At 40.7% G+C, this 15,335-nt stretch overlaps 1 protein-coding gene and 1 non-coding gene across 4 annotated transcripts; both read right to left on the bottom strand.

The window, feature by feature from the left end:
• Positions 1-6,045: 6,045 nt before the first annotated feature.
• On the bottom strand, positions 6,046-14,644 carry LOC108899453 (putative transmembrane protein ZNF593OS). Of its 3 annotated transcripts, none has more exons than XR_001963553.2 (3): positions 14,493-14,644; positions 8,701-8,809; positions 6,046-7,239 (listed from the first exon to the last, which is right to left on the bottom strand). XR_001963553.2 is itself a non-coding variant. In XM_051075883.1 (3 exons), the coding sequence occupies exons 1-3, from the start codon at positions 14,348-14,350 to the stop codon at positions 7,093-7,095; spliced, it is 261 nt and encodes an 86-aa protein (XP_050931840.1). In that variant the 5' UTR covers positions 14,351-14,477; the 3' UTR covers positions 6,046-7,092. The 3 variants fall into 3 exon arrangements, 1 of the variants encoding a protein (XP_050931840.1); XR_007814592.1 differs by lacking the exon at positions 14,493-14,644 and adding an exon at positions 9,956-10,110; XM_051075883.1 differs by lacking the exon at positions 14,493-14,644 and adding an exon at positions 14,346-14,477.
• Positions 12,324-12,405, bottom strand: trnas-uga (transfer RNA serine (anticodon UGA)). Its single transcript has one exon. It is a non-coding gene; the product is annotated as a tRNA-Ser (tRNA).
• Positions 14,645-15,335: the final 691 nt, after the last annotated feature.

The raw sequence follows: 15,335 nt of genomic DNA, 5'->3' as shown, positions 1-15,335 counted from the left end.
TGTCACAACCTCCAACAGCATCAACTGTTGCTGCCATGATGGAGCACGTACAACTGCTTTCTTTCATCCTCATCAATCCTTGAGTTTTGACCTTAATGTATCAATTAAGTGACAGCTCTTTTGACCAATAAGAGCCAGCTTTGGTCAAGAACACAGTTTTGAACATGCAGCGGCGATAAATTTTCTGGCACTGAGCGTCCCAGCGGTTCCAACTGGACGCAGTCGCACAATTTACAATCAGCATCCATATGAAGCACCACATGCCTCAGCAGCCTCTCAGCTGAGTTTCTCAGATATCCATCCACACCTGTCTTCAAATGCTCTCTCCAAAATTAATTTGGCCCGGCCAGATTTGTATCAGTGAAGAAGAGAGGAGGTTGCCGCCAAGGGAAGATTAGATGGAGGGATTCCAAGGGACAGAGGGATGAAATGAGAGGATTAGAAAGTAACAGCTATCATTCAACTCTGTGTCCTCTTTAAAGCCACTCTTGGTTGTGGAGCTGTGGAGCAGCCAGTGGTGTAATTGGACCTTCATCAGGTGTCAGATGAGTTATAGATACAGCAGTGACAGGAAACAGTTGAAGGGGTGCAGATAGAGTGACTAGTAAGAGCAGAGCAGTGGGTCAGAGCAGTGGGTGTTTCATTTAGATACAAACAGCATGTGCAGCAGCAAATAAGACGTGTTTAATGTAAGCCAAATTACAAGTCTCAGAATTTACTCTATAAATATATAAGTACATATATAAAAGCCCATAAAGAAAAGAGCAGGCCATGTTGACACAGAGACAAAATACAAAGCTTGCTGCTGACTAAGTGGTAAGAAGCCCAGCAATGTATGACTAAAGGGGAAAATGACTGAATCTGCAGAGAGTCTTGTCAAAGTGTACACAAGGTAAACTTAAGCTTAGATACTGTATGTGTTATTTATAGTAAGTTGCCTGTTCAAATACCTGAGGGTTCAAATTCCTGAGATAGTCACTAATTTTCTGGAATTAGTCACCAACATCTGCCCAAATTCCATTGAGCAAGACATTTAAACCAGCTCAGATGAGGCGACTGTAGTGAAATACTGTGGCCTCAGTCTTCCTCTTCTACTGCAAAAAGATCTGTGAAAAAGACAAGCGAAGAAGAAAAGTGAAGAAAAAGCAAACATTTCATGCATGGTTTCTGACCCACTGAGCCATTCTCAGAAAAGAAGCTACTTCATTAATTTATGTGGTTTAGTGATAAGATTAAATAGATTTTAGTTAGTTCTGGTTTTAACCTGCCAAAAATTGACTGACTAAAGACACAGATTTATTTTTTCAGTTTATGTAAAACCTTTGTTCTATTTCTTTCTATTAGATTAAAATCAAATAAACTATTTGTCTGAGTATTGCTGAGTGGGAATAGTGTGCCATATCACTTATGCAAGATGCTGTTTATTGATAAAGAAAAAAGTAGGCTACATGGCCCAGAGGCATTTCCATGGACTCATATATGTCAACACCTGACAATGACATACTGTAGCTGGGAAAGGTGATACTGCAAACGAGGCACTCCTTTTCTCAGAGTGACAAACATTTGAGTCAGCTAACCTTTAATCAAGCGTAAATGAAAGACAATTGAAAAGAAGTGAGTGAAGCAGAGTAACAAAACTTGGCAGGAAATAGATGTGGACAACCTGCCTGACGCTGAGACTTCCACTAAACCTCCTCCACACACTTTTGTCACACTGAAGGCTCACAAACAAGCCAAGGTGTTGATCCTTACAACTAAAAGTCATAAAAAAAATCCACATCTGATATATAACCAGTTTGCCAAGGGAAACCATTTCAGTACAATCTCTGAATCCTCATGACAGAAATAACTCTCAGAGAGTGACAAAAATAAGAGTATTCTGTATTTAAAAAGGAGGGAATGAAAGTCTATAATTCCCAAACCACTGCCTATTTCCAGCTCTGGCTCCCACAGCCACTGGTATTCTCACAAGCATATATAGACAGGAAATCAGCAGCTCAGTGTCCCTGCTCCTCTCATACAGTGGCTCAGCCAAAAATGTGCCCATCAAAACCATGTGGGGTGTTAAAACAACATTCCCAGGCTGTGGATTTTGATCAGCAAAAGGAAAAGTCTGCACTAAAGTTGGATGACTTTAAAAAGGGATGAATGACTGCAGTTTGTTTACTTACTATTGGAAACTACTGAAACAAATCAATAAGTTTGTTCACTTACTGTAAGAAAGTGTACATCTCCAGAGTGGTGGATACAAAACCATGTTTCCATATTTGAAATGTACTTAATGATAAACTATAATATATAAGTCAGTGGTCAAGATGCTCAACCTTTACCCTGAAATGAAACACATATACATATCTATATATATGCATGTGTTGCATCATCATTTTTATTTTGACAGTGCAGTCACTAACTTGCGTGACAGTGCCAGATAGTTGCGGTTTATCGAGCCACTGCTTCCTCTTTCAGTGATTTCCAAGTTTTGCAACAACTTCTGCAAGTGTTTGCCTCTCATGCCAGAAAAAGTGAATTTGAAGGAAAGTATATAAGTATATAAAGTATATTTATAATGTGCACCTTCTTAGTTCAGCATGTTAGCTCACCAACATTTGCTAAGTAGCACTATAGATAAACTACAACCAAGACTGACACTGCAACCCTTTGCGTTTGACTGGTTAGCAAAAAGATCAACACACGATAGCAATAAGCACAAGAGAACTAGGCCGAGAGCATAGCCACCACTGAGTGAGCTGTAACAACCTGGGAATGAGTGGAAGGTGAACCGGGGTATTTGAAGAGGAGAGTTGATGTGTTGATTGGGAGCAGGTGTGGAGATTGAACCAGGTGAATAAGCCGTTACACAGAGAAACACAGGGAAAATACTGGGGTCACAGCCAAGCCATGAAAGTCACGACAGTAATTTTGTTGATGTCAGTGGTGCAATGGTAATGTTAGTTGCTTTATGCTTCTCTGTTTTATAATATAAATTGTTTGTCAGAATATTCATAAAAAAGTGTCATTATATGTTTTCTTACAATAAACAGTTTGTTACCATCCACAGTATTTAGTAACTAGAGACATGTAATCCAAGTGTAAAATCAACATGTACAGACTTATGGGATATCTTTAGCTGCACACATTTCTTCTTGTTCTTTGCACTGAAGTGGTGACATCACCTGACAACAGTCATAAAGAAATGAACCCTGTGGGGGAAAAAACATTTGAGCCCATAAATAGAGAAACAAACAGCCTTCGAGTCCAGAGATAAGCCGCTTTTCAGTAAATCCTAATGAACAGGAGCCATAGGGAGATAGAAAAAAACATCAGAGTGAGATTAGGAGGCAGAACATGGCGTCCCACATCACTGACCTGGGAGAATAAAGGACTGAGATACAGCAGCACTAATTGCTGTAGCAAGCCTATAAACTACAACTTTAGAATAATTAAGTAGCATTTATATGTTGTTTAGTAAGGGTATGGTCAAGAGTGATTTAAAAAAAAAAACTTTTATGCTCGCTGAAAATATTTTTATGTTATAATTATTAAAAATGCTTTTTTAATTTAAGTAGTAGTCTATCTTTTGAAAATTGGAGGCTTTTATGAGGCAGCAGATAAAAACAGATGCTGCTGATTGTGCCGCAGGGCGGGGGAGTCTGGATCTGAGAGACATTGTGTTCTCTACAGTCTGCACGTTGGACGCCAGTCACAACAACGGCTCCCCGGGCAGAGGCCACCCCAAAGTGAACCTCCATGTGGCACATGCTGCAGCCAGGCACGTGCAACACTGCCATCTCCTCGGCCTGACTCTGCCAAGGATGCTGAGATGTGACCTGACGTGGTCTGTACGCATAAACAGGACCGTGATCTGCTTGTGTTTGTACATTTTGTGTCTTTAATAAATCTATGGGGGAAGTCTGAGCACAGCAGAAGTTTAAATTGTTTATCATGGGTACCTTGTAGTGAATGAATACTGCTTGTTGAGTAGTTGAAGGGCTACTGAAACACTCGTTCCCCTCAGTTTTCCAATGTCACTTTTATGCAGTTTAATCTTTTTGTATGTCATTTATAGGGGTTAAAAAACATGGCATGAAATGACAAATGCTCATAGTTTGGTGTAGATTTTTCAACCCAGTCCTGAATATACAGTATATGGTGTAGGTGACTATGATCTAATTTGTACGACTTTTCAGCAATATGCCTCTGACAAGACAAGACAAACATAACCACAAAGCAAAGACTTCATTTAATGTCTTTATTGAACATAAAGCAGCAATAAAACATAATATTTTCACAGGGAAGAGGAAATGTCTCGTAAGGCTCTGAAACATCATCCACCCTGAAAAGGGGTATATATACAGTACTTCTTGATAGAAAAGAAACTTCATAAACTGTACAGCCTATGAAACAGATCTGTACACGTCTAATGGAGTTTAATCAGTATAAACATCATCCATGATACAAACAGGAGCAACAAACTCTCCCACTGCCATACAAGATTTTTCATGTACACACAAGTTGAACATGTTTATGGGTACTGTGAACCCAGTGACTGGAAAATTAAAGGTGACGTTCATCTGAGAATGAGCTTTACAGTCCTGTTAATGTCTCTTGTTCACACCTGCAGCTATGAGTCCCACCCATTCCCAGATTTTCAAAAATTCTTTTTACATAAAGCTTCAGGGCCATTCGCAAACATCTAAAAAACCCTCTCATTTACAAAACTGTACTTGGTCATGACTGTCGGGGCGACCTCTCTCTGGGTGCACTCCTAAGCCCTTTTGTGAGAATTGGTTAGACGTTGAAAGAAAATAAAATTAAGGGAGTGGAGCCCCCACCCTTGTCCCAAATAACGATCCTCCCATCCACATTCCCCACCAATGACCTTATCCCCATCCTTTTGTCTCTGCGGCTTAGAACCAGGCCGATTTTGGTGACATGTCGTCAGTTAGCCAATGGGCGCTCTTTGTTAAGGGTTGTGCCCTGCTACTAGCATCACCGAGACACCATAGTGATATTTTTGCCCAGTGATGTGCAAGGGGAAGGGCAGGGGGGAGGAGCTTCTGGCGTGGGCAGAGGGGCACGTGGCGCCCAACGAGGTCTCGGCCTGTCACAGGGCATCACATCAGCCTGTGAGCAGGCATGCGCACTTTCTACACTCCACACCCTGCGAGAGAAAGGGAGGACGTGCAAGAAAAGCAGTCGCCAATCTGCCTCAAACCTGTCTGTGCAGTGGGGGAAGGTGGGAATAAATGCCAAAACGTCAAGAAATCAGTTACTGATGGACCCTATGTTAGTGAGGAGCATAAGTCTAAGTATGAAGAATATTCTCTGAGATGACGAAAAAGACTGCCATGTAATAATCAGCTCTTAACATGGAAGACTATGTATTTGTTCTTTAGTTTGTCACCCAGAGACATCACATTAGGGCATATTCACAAGCTAGCCAACCAAAATGATCACTTCAGAGATCATATTTCCTTCAGCTTTAGAACTTCATCTCATAACCTTGCTTAAAGGTCCCTTGTGTGGAGCATTTTGTCATCAACTGTCCGTTTAAAAACAACCCTTCCATCTTTGTTTTCCTCAAAGCATAAAGTTGCTAATCCAGTATACAGACGGAAAGCTCGATGTCTATTTGGAACCAAAGAGACTTTTATTCCTCTACTTTAAGACCTCACATGCTTTTTGCCATCATTACGAGCAATTTATCCTTAAATGCATTTATTGCATGAGCTTCACACTCCTTACACTATCACATTTTTGCTACTTTGCGATAAATTCAGGCTTGAATGTGCAGAGGGCACACTAGCAGGCAGGAAAACAAAAGTGCTACCTCACTTAAGGAGAGACATAACGTGTGCATCAGCCTGACCGCTTCCTGTTGCGTGCAGAGGACACCGCAGGATTTTCTGACACAGGAAATACTGAAGCTCTGCTGCTTCTAGTGCCAACCTCAGACTGTAACTCAGACGGTTAAAATTAAAGAAGCCCTGGATCAATCCGTGATAGTTTTCAATCCTTCAAACAATACTACTAAACATCTTTACATCTCTTTCAAAATATTCACAGCTTTATTAAATCATTAGAAAATAAAGTAATACATTCATTCATCAATAAAAATGAGAAACATGAATTTTGCTTTGATTAAAAGTCTGCACACCCATGCAATGTTCATAGTTCATAGTTAAATGTTTGCATTAACATGTAGCAGATAATGTAGGAAGACTTCTTAACCAGGGTGCTTATCAAGGCAGTCACACATCATATTAACAGGACTTTATGGATTATTGTTAAACAGTGTTAAATCACAGGGGGGGAAAAAAAACACCATATATATAAAAAAAAGGGTAGTGAGTGATTTTAAGTCCCTGTCTGTTGTAGTATTTCAAAATGTTTCTGCAGTTTTGTGGAAATATTCACTCAATCTGACACCTGACAGATACCTTTCACAAGTACTGTATATATATTGACAGTGTGATGTGAGTACAGCTCCTGATCAGTTCACAGGCTCTGTGATGTTCTCTCGTGACAGGGGGTGGGGAGATAATAAAAATAAAAGCTTAAGGGGTTGAGCTAACTTTCAATCCCCTTTAACCATGTTCTGGGCCTGCCATCACTTCCTTACGAGGTACATCTCAGTTGCAGTCAGCCTTCCTTTAAAATGCATTACTGTTCATATTATTTAACAGGCTTAGAGCACTAGCAAAATTCACAGTCCCCCCAACCCCCCTTTCGTGGCTCAGAACAGTATTGACGGCATCTTGCAAGCATGCACCTCTGTAACAACTAATGGTCAGACCCAGTTGGCAGTCAGCTGGTTTTGATCACCCTCCCAAAACCAGTCCATGACCCCAGGTGAGCCATCCCCACAAATCCCTCAAGGTCCCAACAACAGAAAGTACAGAAAACACCAGAAATCTCTGTGCATGGTGAGTGAGGGATACCAGAAATTCAGTGTCTGAATGTGACTGTGACCGTGAGGTGAGAAAAGTGCGGTCCTGGAAGACACTGCTGTGCTTCTTGCTTCCTCACTCCATCTCCTTTACTTCTCATTGGCTCATCCATTATCTCAGTAATCAGAGCAGTCAAGTCTCTTCAGGGCGCAGGCTGAGCCTGGACTTTCTCCGTCATCTGTTTGGCACTGTAGTAGGACAAACTCAGGCCCATGATGGCCAGCATCATGGCTATCTGGTTGATGGCACGGTCTTGTGGCTGCGTCTGCACCTCGCCGGCAACTTGCCTCTGCAGGGACAAAAACAAACAAGGCAAAGGTCAGAGGTCAGTCATCGGTGTAAACAATGAGCCATTCAGAACATTCTTGTGACCAACAATGTTCAACCCTGAATGGCCAAAACTGTGTAAAAGCAAACATTCACCAAATATTTTGTCCTAAGAGACCTAACATTTGCAACTTTAGTTCCACAGCCCTCTGCCATGTGCCCAAACATTTGACAAGAACAGTGATTAAACAGTTAGGAAGGGGAGAGGTTTCAGCTAATGGAGAACACAGTGTTCTGAGCACAAAGTACCAAACCATGCATCCAGAATCAAATAGCATGTATTGTAAAGACTGACTGCCTAGACCAGATCATGCTTACTGTAGGTTTCTAAATGTGCACCTCCTTCTTGTCCTCTATGATCCTTACAGGACCTGAAGCAGCAAGTTAGGAATGTCAGCGTTTTTAAAATCTCAGGCATCTGAGACAGCTGCCCACACTCCAATGTACCCACCCCCCTTCACTTAAAGAAAGTATCCATTGACACAATGTCAGATAAGACCTAACTTCTGATAATAGTAGTAGGTCAAGCTACACTTGTAAGCAAAATGCTAATGGAACCCACTCCACAGTGTTTGTGTTCTCAGAACCAACGGGCACCAAAGAAGTAAATTAGGCCTTGGTAGCTTTAGAATCTACCCTCACCACTAAAAAACAGCACTATCATCTCCTTACTAAGTCAGCAATTATCTGAGTTGATTATAAACCAAAGAGCTACATTTAAATCAACTGAAAAGTCACCCATGGTAGTAAAATCTCCACTACAATTACTCAGCATTAGCAAAGTGAATTCACCGTCGTGCCAGCCTGTCAGATCTTATTCAACAGCCAGTCAACTTTTCTATGGTCTGTTGAGCATTTGAGTCACTGTAAAGCCAAATGAAGTGGACAACCACTGTTTTCAAATTAAAGTAAATATGCGAACAAAAACTTTACACAATGGGCGAGACATATGGAGGAGCACGACTAATGAGCGGATTATGATGATGGCGAGAGGAACAAAAGAAACCGAGAGGAAATGATATCACAATAATTAGTGTCACCCCTAATTATATTGGTGATGAAAGCAGATTGTGGGTCACAGAACAGCACTGGGCCCCTTGACTGAAAGCAGTTCAGATTAGAACCATTGTAGGTAGGATATCAGAATCAAAAGTGCTTTATTTGAACGATGTGCAGTGTACACAGGTATTTGACTCAGTGATAGACAGCAAAAATATTATTTACAGAGAGTAAACTTAAATTCCATTCTACTCCAGATGGCTTAGTGGGTGGAGATTAGAGATAATTTGCCAGTGTAAAGCATCTGTCACTCATTTTCCTCATCAGAAACAATTAAAATCAAACTGAAACTTTTCAGTCTGAAACTAAGAGTATTTGATCGGTTTGATGTGACTTTTGTAAACAGTGGTGAGGCTGTACGTACCTGGAGGAGGCGGAAGTATCCAGGTGTCAGCCTGCCCAGTCTGATTATCATATCTGCTGATGTGGTGTGAGGTGGGTTCGGAGGGAAGAGCTGGGTTGGCTCTCGAGACCTGCAAAGAAAATGGCGGATTCAATTAAATTTTTCAACAGGAAAAAAAAAAACAAACAAACAAAAAAAAAAAGAGTAATCGAGGATAAAGTTGCCAACACAGAAATACAGTTGGAATACTAAAATATCCACCAGAAGTGACTGGAAGTTGCGTCGCCAAAAATGCATCAGATAAAATCGACTATCCCTGTCAAACTTTAATGAAAAGTATTGCTGCCAGAAGAACACTGCCGTTGGCTTTCAAATAAACCAAAACCATCTGATCCATGCATGAGGAGGGAACATCTCATGCCTGAGGCTATAGCACAAAACTCAACTGCAGATCCAATATGATTGCCATGTGTAGAAATCCAAAATATACAATAAGATCCTATATCAGGTGTTTAACATCTGGAATTCTTTTTGATCTGATATACTTGGCACAGATTCTCTTTGTTTCATGGTTTCTTCCCAGAACGCCCTTAACACCCCCGCCTGTTATTAAATAATCATGTTTGAACCAGATCTGGACAAGAGCAACAGAACCTCTATTCATGCTGCGTCATAAACTGACGCAGCAAAGAAATGGACAATTTCATTCATTTGCACATGGACAATTCCATATGGCATTGATCAAGAAAGCGGAGTTTCAGATGATTTTTGGACAAACTCTTGTGAAAGAACACCAAAGATAAGCTGATGGAGGGATGGATGTCCATCCAGCCATGAGTTAAGGACAAAATGTACCCAACAGGCGAAGCTCAAGATTTTAACATTTTAAAACTGCACAAACTGGATTCTCTTTACTGGTGCAAGGATGGGGAAAAGGTCATCTCAAAAGGCATCCCAGCTAGACCAGATGAGCAGAAAAGATTGTGCATTACAAGACACAAACCCCTAGGAGTTCGCTTAGTAAACACCAAGCGCGGAAGTCATTTTCAGCTGGGTTTTGATCATTGCATCTGAGATCAGCATTCTAGGGAAGGTGAGGTGTAGGATTATGGAGAAGGTAAGACATATGTGAAGCATTACTTTGCCAACCTGGTTGGAGTTACACCCCCCCCTCCCTTTACGAGAAAAAAAAGAAATGTGATCCACGCTTTAAAAGTTGCTCCTTGGGGGAAAAGTCAGCCTTATTTGCAAAAAGCAACAGCCTGAGATTCCTCACCTTCCAATAAAAGCCAGAAAATGCCAGTCCCAACTGGCCAGCAGGACCCTCTACTTCCCAGCCACGCTGAAAATCCAACAGATGCCAAACAGTGATGAACTTGAACTACTGAGAGAGCCTCTGCGCTGTGCTCCGCCTTTTTATACAACCCTGCTCTCACCCAACGAGATCTGCGGGCTCGCCTTCAAAACACACGCCCACTGACGAACACATACACACGGATGTCGAAATGCATTACTCTCAGTGGGTCGCCTTCCCAGACACACCCCTCTCCGCCTCCTTCCAAAAAAATGAAAAACCCTTTATGGACTGTCAGATATTATTTGCTCATTTGGTCAACAAAGGGTAAATAAGAATAATACAAAAACAATACAGCATGACAATGCGCTCAACAGAGCATGCATGTCAAAGTGTAGGGTTACATAACCAGCCTGATGTGTCCATTTAATCTCAAAACTGGGGCAGAAATTAAATGTCACAGATGTCAGGACTGTCCATCAAGAACCTGATAACCTCTGGATTAGAAACATGAGACAATAACTTAACATGCATTTATTTCAGTTGAGGGTTTTAATCGCTCTAGTGGCTGGCTGTGTTATATAATTCATTTCCATTTCACTGAACAAATAGTTGCACTTCCTCTCCAAGGATCTTTGAGTGCGACAGCCAGTGTTTACAACACGCAGGTTTTAAGAGATTTAACGGGCGTAGGATCCACGAGAAATACAGCAAGGGTCAGTTTCTTGCAGTACAGAGTTATACATAAGCAGATTCAAGTCACACCTTGAGCAAACACTGAGAATTTGGCTCAAACTCAATATAAGTGACTCTGAGTCAACAACAAGTACCTAAGGCTTATAGGTTTATTGTCTAACAGGAACAAAATAACTCACATTAACATCAAAGTAAGCCAATTATTGGAAGTCTTTACAACACTATGATTAAGAGATTAACTCAAAGCTTGGTATATGACTCCCAGCAAGTCTAAAGCAGCAACAATAATCTGATATAAGTAGATTTCAATTGATTTTATACTTAAGAGACGAGTAAAGAAGATGAGTAAAAGTGTAAAAGATTAAATCTGCTCTTCTGTGTTTGTGAAGGTGCAGTGGTAACCTCAGGCGCTTTCAAAACCATTTTCCAGTGATCAATTAGCTAATCTAATGGTAGGTTTTCCAACAGGCTGGATACCTGCAATGTGCCGCGCTGCCAGCAACTATGATTAGAACCAGTGATGTGGGATGTTTTCCATCCAAGGTGCCATATGACAGGGACAACACAGGGAATGGCATTGCCACATCCACACAACAACATGCACTTTCACCTATTTATTTTTGTGTCTTTGATGAACTAGAGCTGAAAACTACTTGGCTGCTATTTAATGGGTTAATGTAATCCATGAAGCCAGAAAAACAATTAGGTTTCCTTAGGCAATTATTTGATGAACTGTAAGAATGAGAACATATTACAACAAGAGATACTTAACAAAAATGGCATTGACTGTGACCTTCCTCAGCTAATTAGCTGGCTGTGCAGATACTACAGAGAGTTTCAATGTTTGGTCCTGCTCACAAATAGTACCCACACACTGAGTGTCAGCTCAGGTATCACCTGCTATGAACTTGTAATGGAAACAATCACCTTGTTAGGACACAGAAGAGTGCTGTACTGTCCTTAAAGGAGCACTCCACTAATTCTGCACATGTAGTTTAGTTTACTCATCAGGAGCAGTACTACTCAGCCTGTGGAAACAAACAGCTGTGTCATATCTACAATTCTGACCATTCTTTTTGGTTGGACCGCAATAGCGGGGCCCTCTTGTGAGCCCCATGACTATATGGAAGTGCAATACAGAAATGTTAGTGCGACATTTGGATTTGTTGTTGATTGCCTTTTTTAATGTACTGTTCATACCTGTCTGGTCAATTTGAGCGTCACTAGTGAAAGTATACAGCTTGTATGTAACATTTCCAAATCTCGTATCTTAAAGTTTTTTATTTCCATTTTCAATTGCTTATGTGGTTTCAGATGTTTTGAGCTTATTACATGAATTATCTCAGCTGCTGCTCAAAGAGGTGTACAGCACAAGGAAAAAAATGTTATGTCACCAGTCAGAGTGTAACAACTTGTGAATGCAGCAAATACTGGCAGCTGATTTGGTTGCTGAGTAAGTATTTAGGAGTGGTTACCTACATGCTTCGGCGTGAGTCCAGGTGAATCACCTGGGAATTATTAAGAGGGCGTTTCCCCATCTGACTGTGCGGGCTCAGTGGGTGACTTTTTTGTAGAAAACAAACAGACTGTATAAGATAAGATAAGACAGACTTTATTTATCCCACTTGTGGGAATTATTTTTTAAAGAAAGTGACGCTGCAAGCAGGGTTCGAACCTGCGCGGGAAGATCCCATTGGATTTCAAGTCCAACGCCTTAACCACTCGGCCATCGCAGCCAGATGTATATTTAGTCATCTAGCTTTCATGTCTTCTACTTATTTCAAAGCAAAGTGTTTCTTAATTTCCCATAAACACGAAAGTGATCTTAGTCTAATTTGCAGGAAAGGGAAATGCAGAAGAGAAAGAAAACTGCCTTGCCTTTCCATCAGGAGATGCTGACAAGAATGTGATGAAAACACAAATTAATTTATTTCATCTCTCCCACAGAGATTGTTTGTGATTGTAAATAAGGGCCTGTAAGTATTTATTGGGTATACTGTGTACTTTATTCCAAACAACCAATCAAATCCAGTCAGAGCGCCTTTCTTGCCCTCTTGGTCCCGCCTTTTCATGTCACATTTTACTCCACTCTACAGCCCATCCACATACAGCAGGGGATCGCCTGTGAGTGAGCGTCGAGAACAGCTGAGTCGACAGCAGCTACAGCAGGACTATCGTCTGAATCAAAATCTGCATCCAGGCAACAGCGGCTCAAGATTACATCATGATCATTAATCAACCTGAATGTCTGCCTAGTCGTGCAATCACACCACTCCCTTGTCTGGGCATCCTCCACATTCATGACCATGGCATGTACATGACTGTTGCCATGGTTTCTCTAGAATAAAACTTTTTTCCTTCAAGCTAGTTAAGGGACAGTTTAAGCAAATGTCAGTTCAAAGAGTTTGTACAAACAGTTTTGCACATCAGTGGCAGACGTACTCAAGGTACACGACGATGAAACTCAAAATGTGGCCTCCATTTTGGGCCCTAGCTGTGAAGAGGCCAACATGGCTGACAAATTAAAGAGGAGTGATGCTTTGTCAGTTAAATGAACCAGATCTCACACTTGTTAATAACCATTAAGCTAAACTGCTTGCCCACCCACTGAGATAACACAAGTGTAAATCTAATCAAGGAGGGAAAAATCCAGGCTCTGTGAATCTGACCTGTGATATGCAGATGACAACAACTGAGCAAACAGTACAAAAAACAAACTAACAAAACAAAACAAAAAAATTCTACATTTAACTGTATCGTTTCACCTCAAGCTCCAACTGGCTTGTGCTTCCAGAAAAAAAAAAAAAAAAATTCTCTGAAAGGAGAGAGGCGATGTGTTTTCCTACTATCTATACTGCTGCTAGGGTACAAAATGTAGAGATGACATGCCACGCACAGGGGTACTCTACACAAAAGGTCAGATAAGCACAAACTGGCAATACAGAGGAGGAGAGGGTAAATGAAGCATTTTAGGATGAGTCCAGTTTTAAGATTTTCAGGATTTCAGGATGAGACGCAAAAAGCTGTGGAGGTTTAGCTAACACTTACAATCGTCACTATAAAAATCTCAACTCAAGATGATGAAATTATATATTAAAAAAAAAAAACAATAATAACAAAATAGACAAAGAAAATGCATCATCTTTAACATTTTAATCAGTATTGTTCTGCTGTTTTTAAATCAGCCAGGATCATTTCTCTAAATGGACATTTTCAAGGAATTCAAGGAAAAATGCATCTCCACTAATCTTAATTTGACTGCAGTCAGCTGCAATATACTCCAAAAATATACCAAGTCATTTATTGCTTCGTTTTGAAAATGCCAATTAATCACTTAATTCACTCATCAGTGCCAGCTTTGCCCTTTAAATACTAGGACTTCAAAAGCCACATCGACTGACAACGTATTTATTTATTTCCCTATTAATCATTTGATGGTTTTGGACTAGAAACTGTTCTCTGCAACAGTTTCGACAAGTTTTTTTTTCTTTTAAACCTCGGAAAAAACAATTCCCTATCACAACCAACAACATAATCCAGATGATCACAAACATTTACGATGTTCACAGTTAAAATAATAAAAAAAAAAATCTTAAAGGACAACATCCAGTGTCTGTGAACACGGGCTCAAAAGTCAAAAACTGTATTTAAGTTTTAAATGAGAACATAAACCTGCCACATCAACTTTTATCACAGAGACAATGGGACTTTTCTTTCTTTCGTTGCGAAACCAGTTTTGGTCGCATGTTTTCTCACAGTTCACTCCTTCCTTGTTTCTTTTTTTCCCCCTTTAAAAGTACCAGGTGATAATGTGGGTGCTTACCTGCAGCTGCACCGGTTTTGGGGGTTGGTTTTTTGGGACGGTCAGTCAGCGTTGGAATGGATAGTACACTATGTTCACGCTGTAAAGTCTTTATAGGAAGCCGGGGCATGTTCTATATGGGAAAGGGGGAGGGGCTCCCTGAGCCTTGCAGCGCACACAAGGCATGTCACTGTCCATGTGAAACACATAGACCCCCGCGTCTGAGAGGAATGAGCTCGTCCACGTTTCACACGATCTGCATGTGCTGGAACATTTTGTCTTCTTCCTCTATAGATCTGACATTGTATCGTTAAACACCAAAACATGGGTGGACTAGCCGCACAGGTCATGTGTACCCCACGCGTCTTGGTGTATTCTGGTTCAAAATATGGCCTGAAAAAAATTGCAGGATGCATTTATTAATTAATTTGAGACTGAACAGTTGGTAAACGTGTAAAGAGACCTAGGTTGACTGCGCTTTGGAAAATATGAAGTTATTGTGACACGCTATTGGACAAAAAAATGCATCCTGCACACTGTATAAAGTGATTCCCATTGGTCAGATTTGCAGATGTACAGAAGTATTTTTTGACCACATAATATAGTCTACAATATATTTGCACATGTCTTGTAGATTATTCAGGCTGCCATTTTCAGATGACTTTCAGGATTTTGCTCTTTTGGTCTTCTAATTGAAAATATCTCATTAATCCAAATAGCCAGATGATAAAAGCATACTGACACCCTTCATCCTAACATCAGAGTTGTATGTCAGGAAGCATTAACTTACCTGAGCTCAACACTAAATCAACATGGTGAGCCTCCTGTTTGTCTGCTTATTGTCATGCAGGTAAAGTATTTAAA

The sequence above is a fragment of the Lates calcarifer genome, linkage group LG15 (assembly GCF_001640805.2).
Source record: "Lates calcarifer isolate ASB-BC8 linkage group LG15, TLL_Latcal_v3, whole genome shotgun sequence".
NCBI lineage: Eukaryota > Metazoa > Chordata > Actinopteri > Centropomidae > Lates > Lates calcarifer.
Note: the sequence above shows the minus strand (reverse complement) of the source record. Positions and strands in the feature narration are given on the sequence as shown.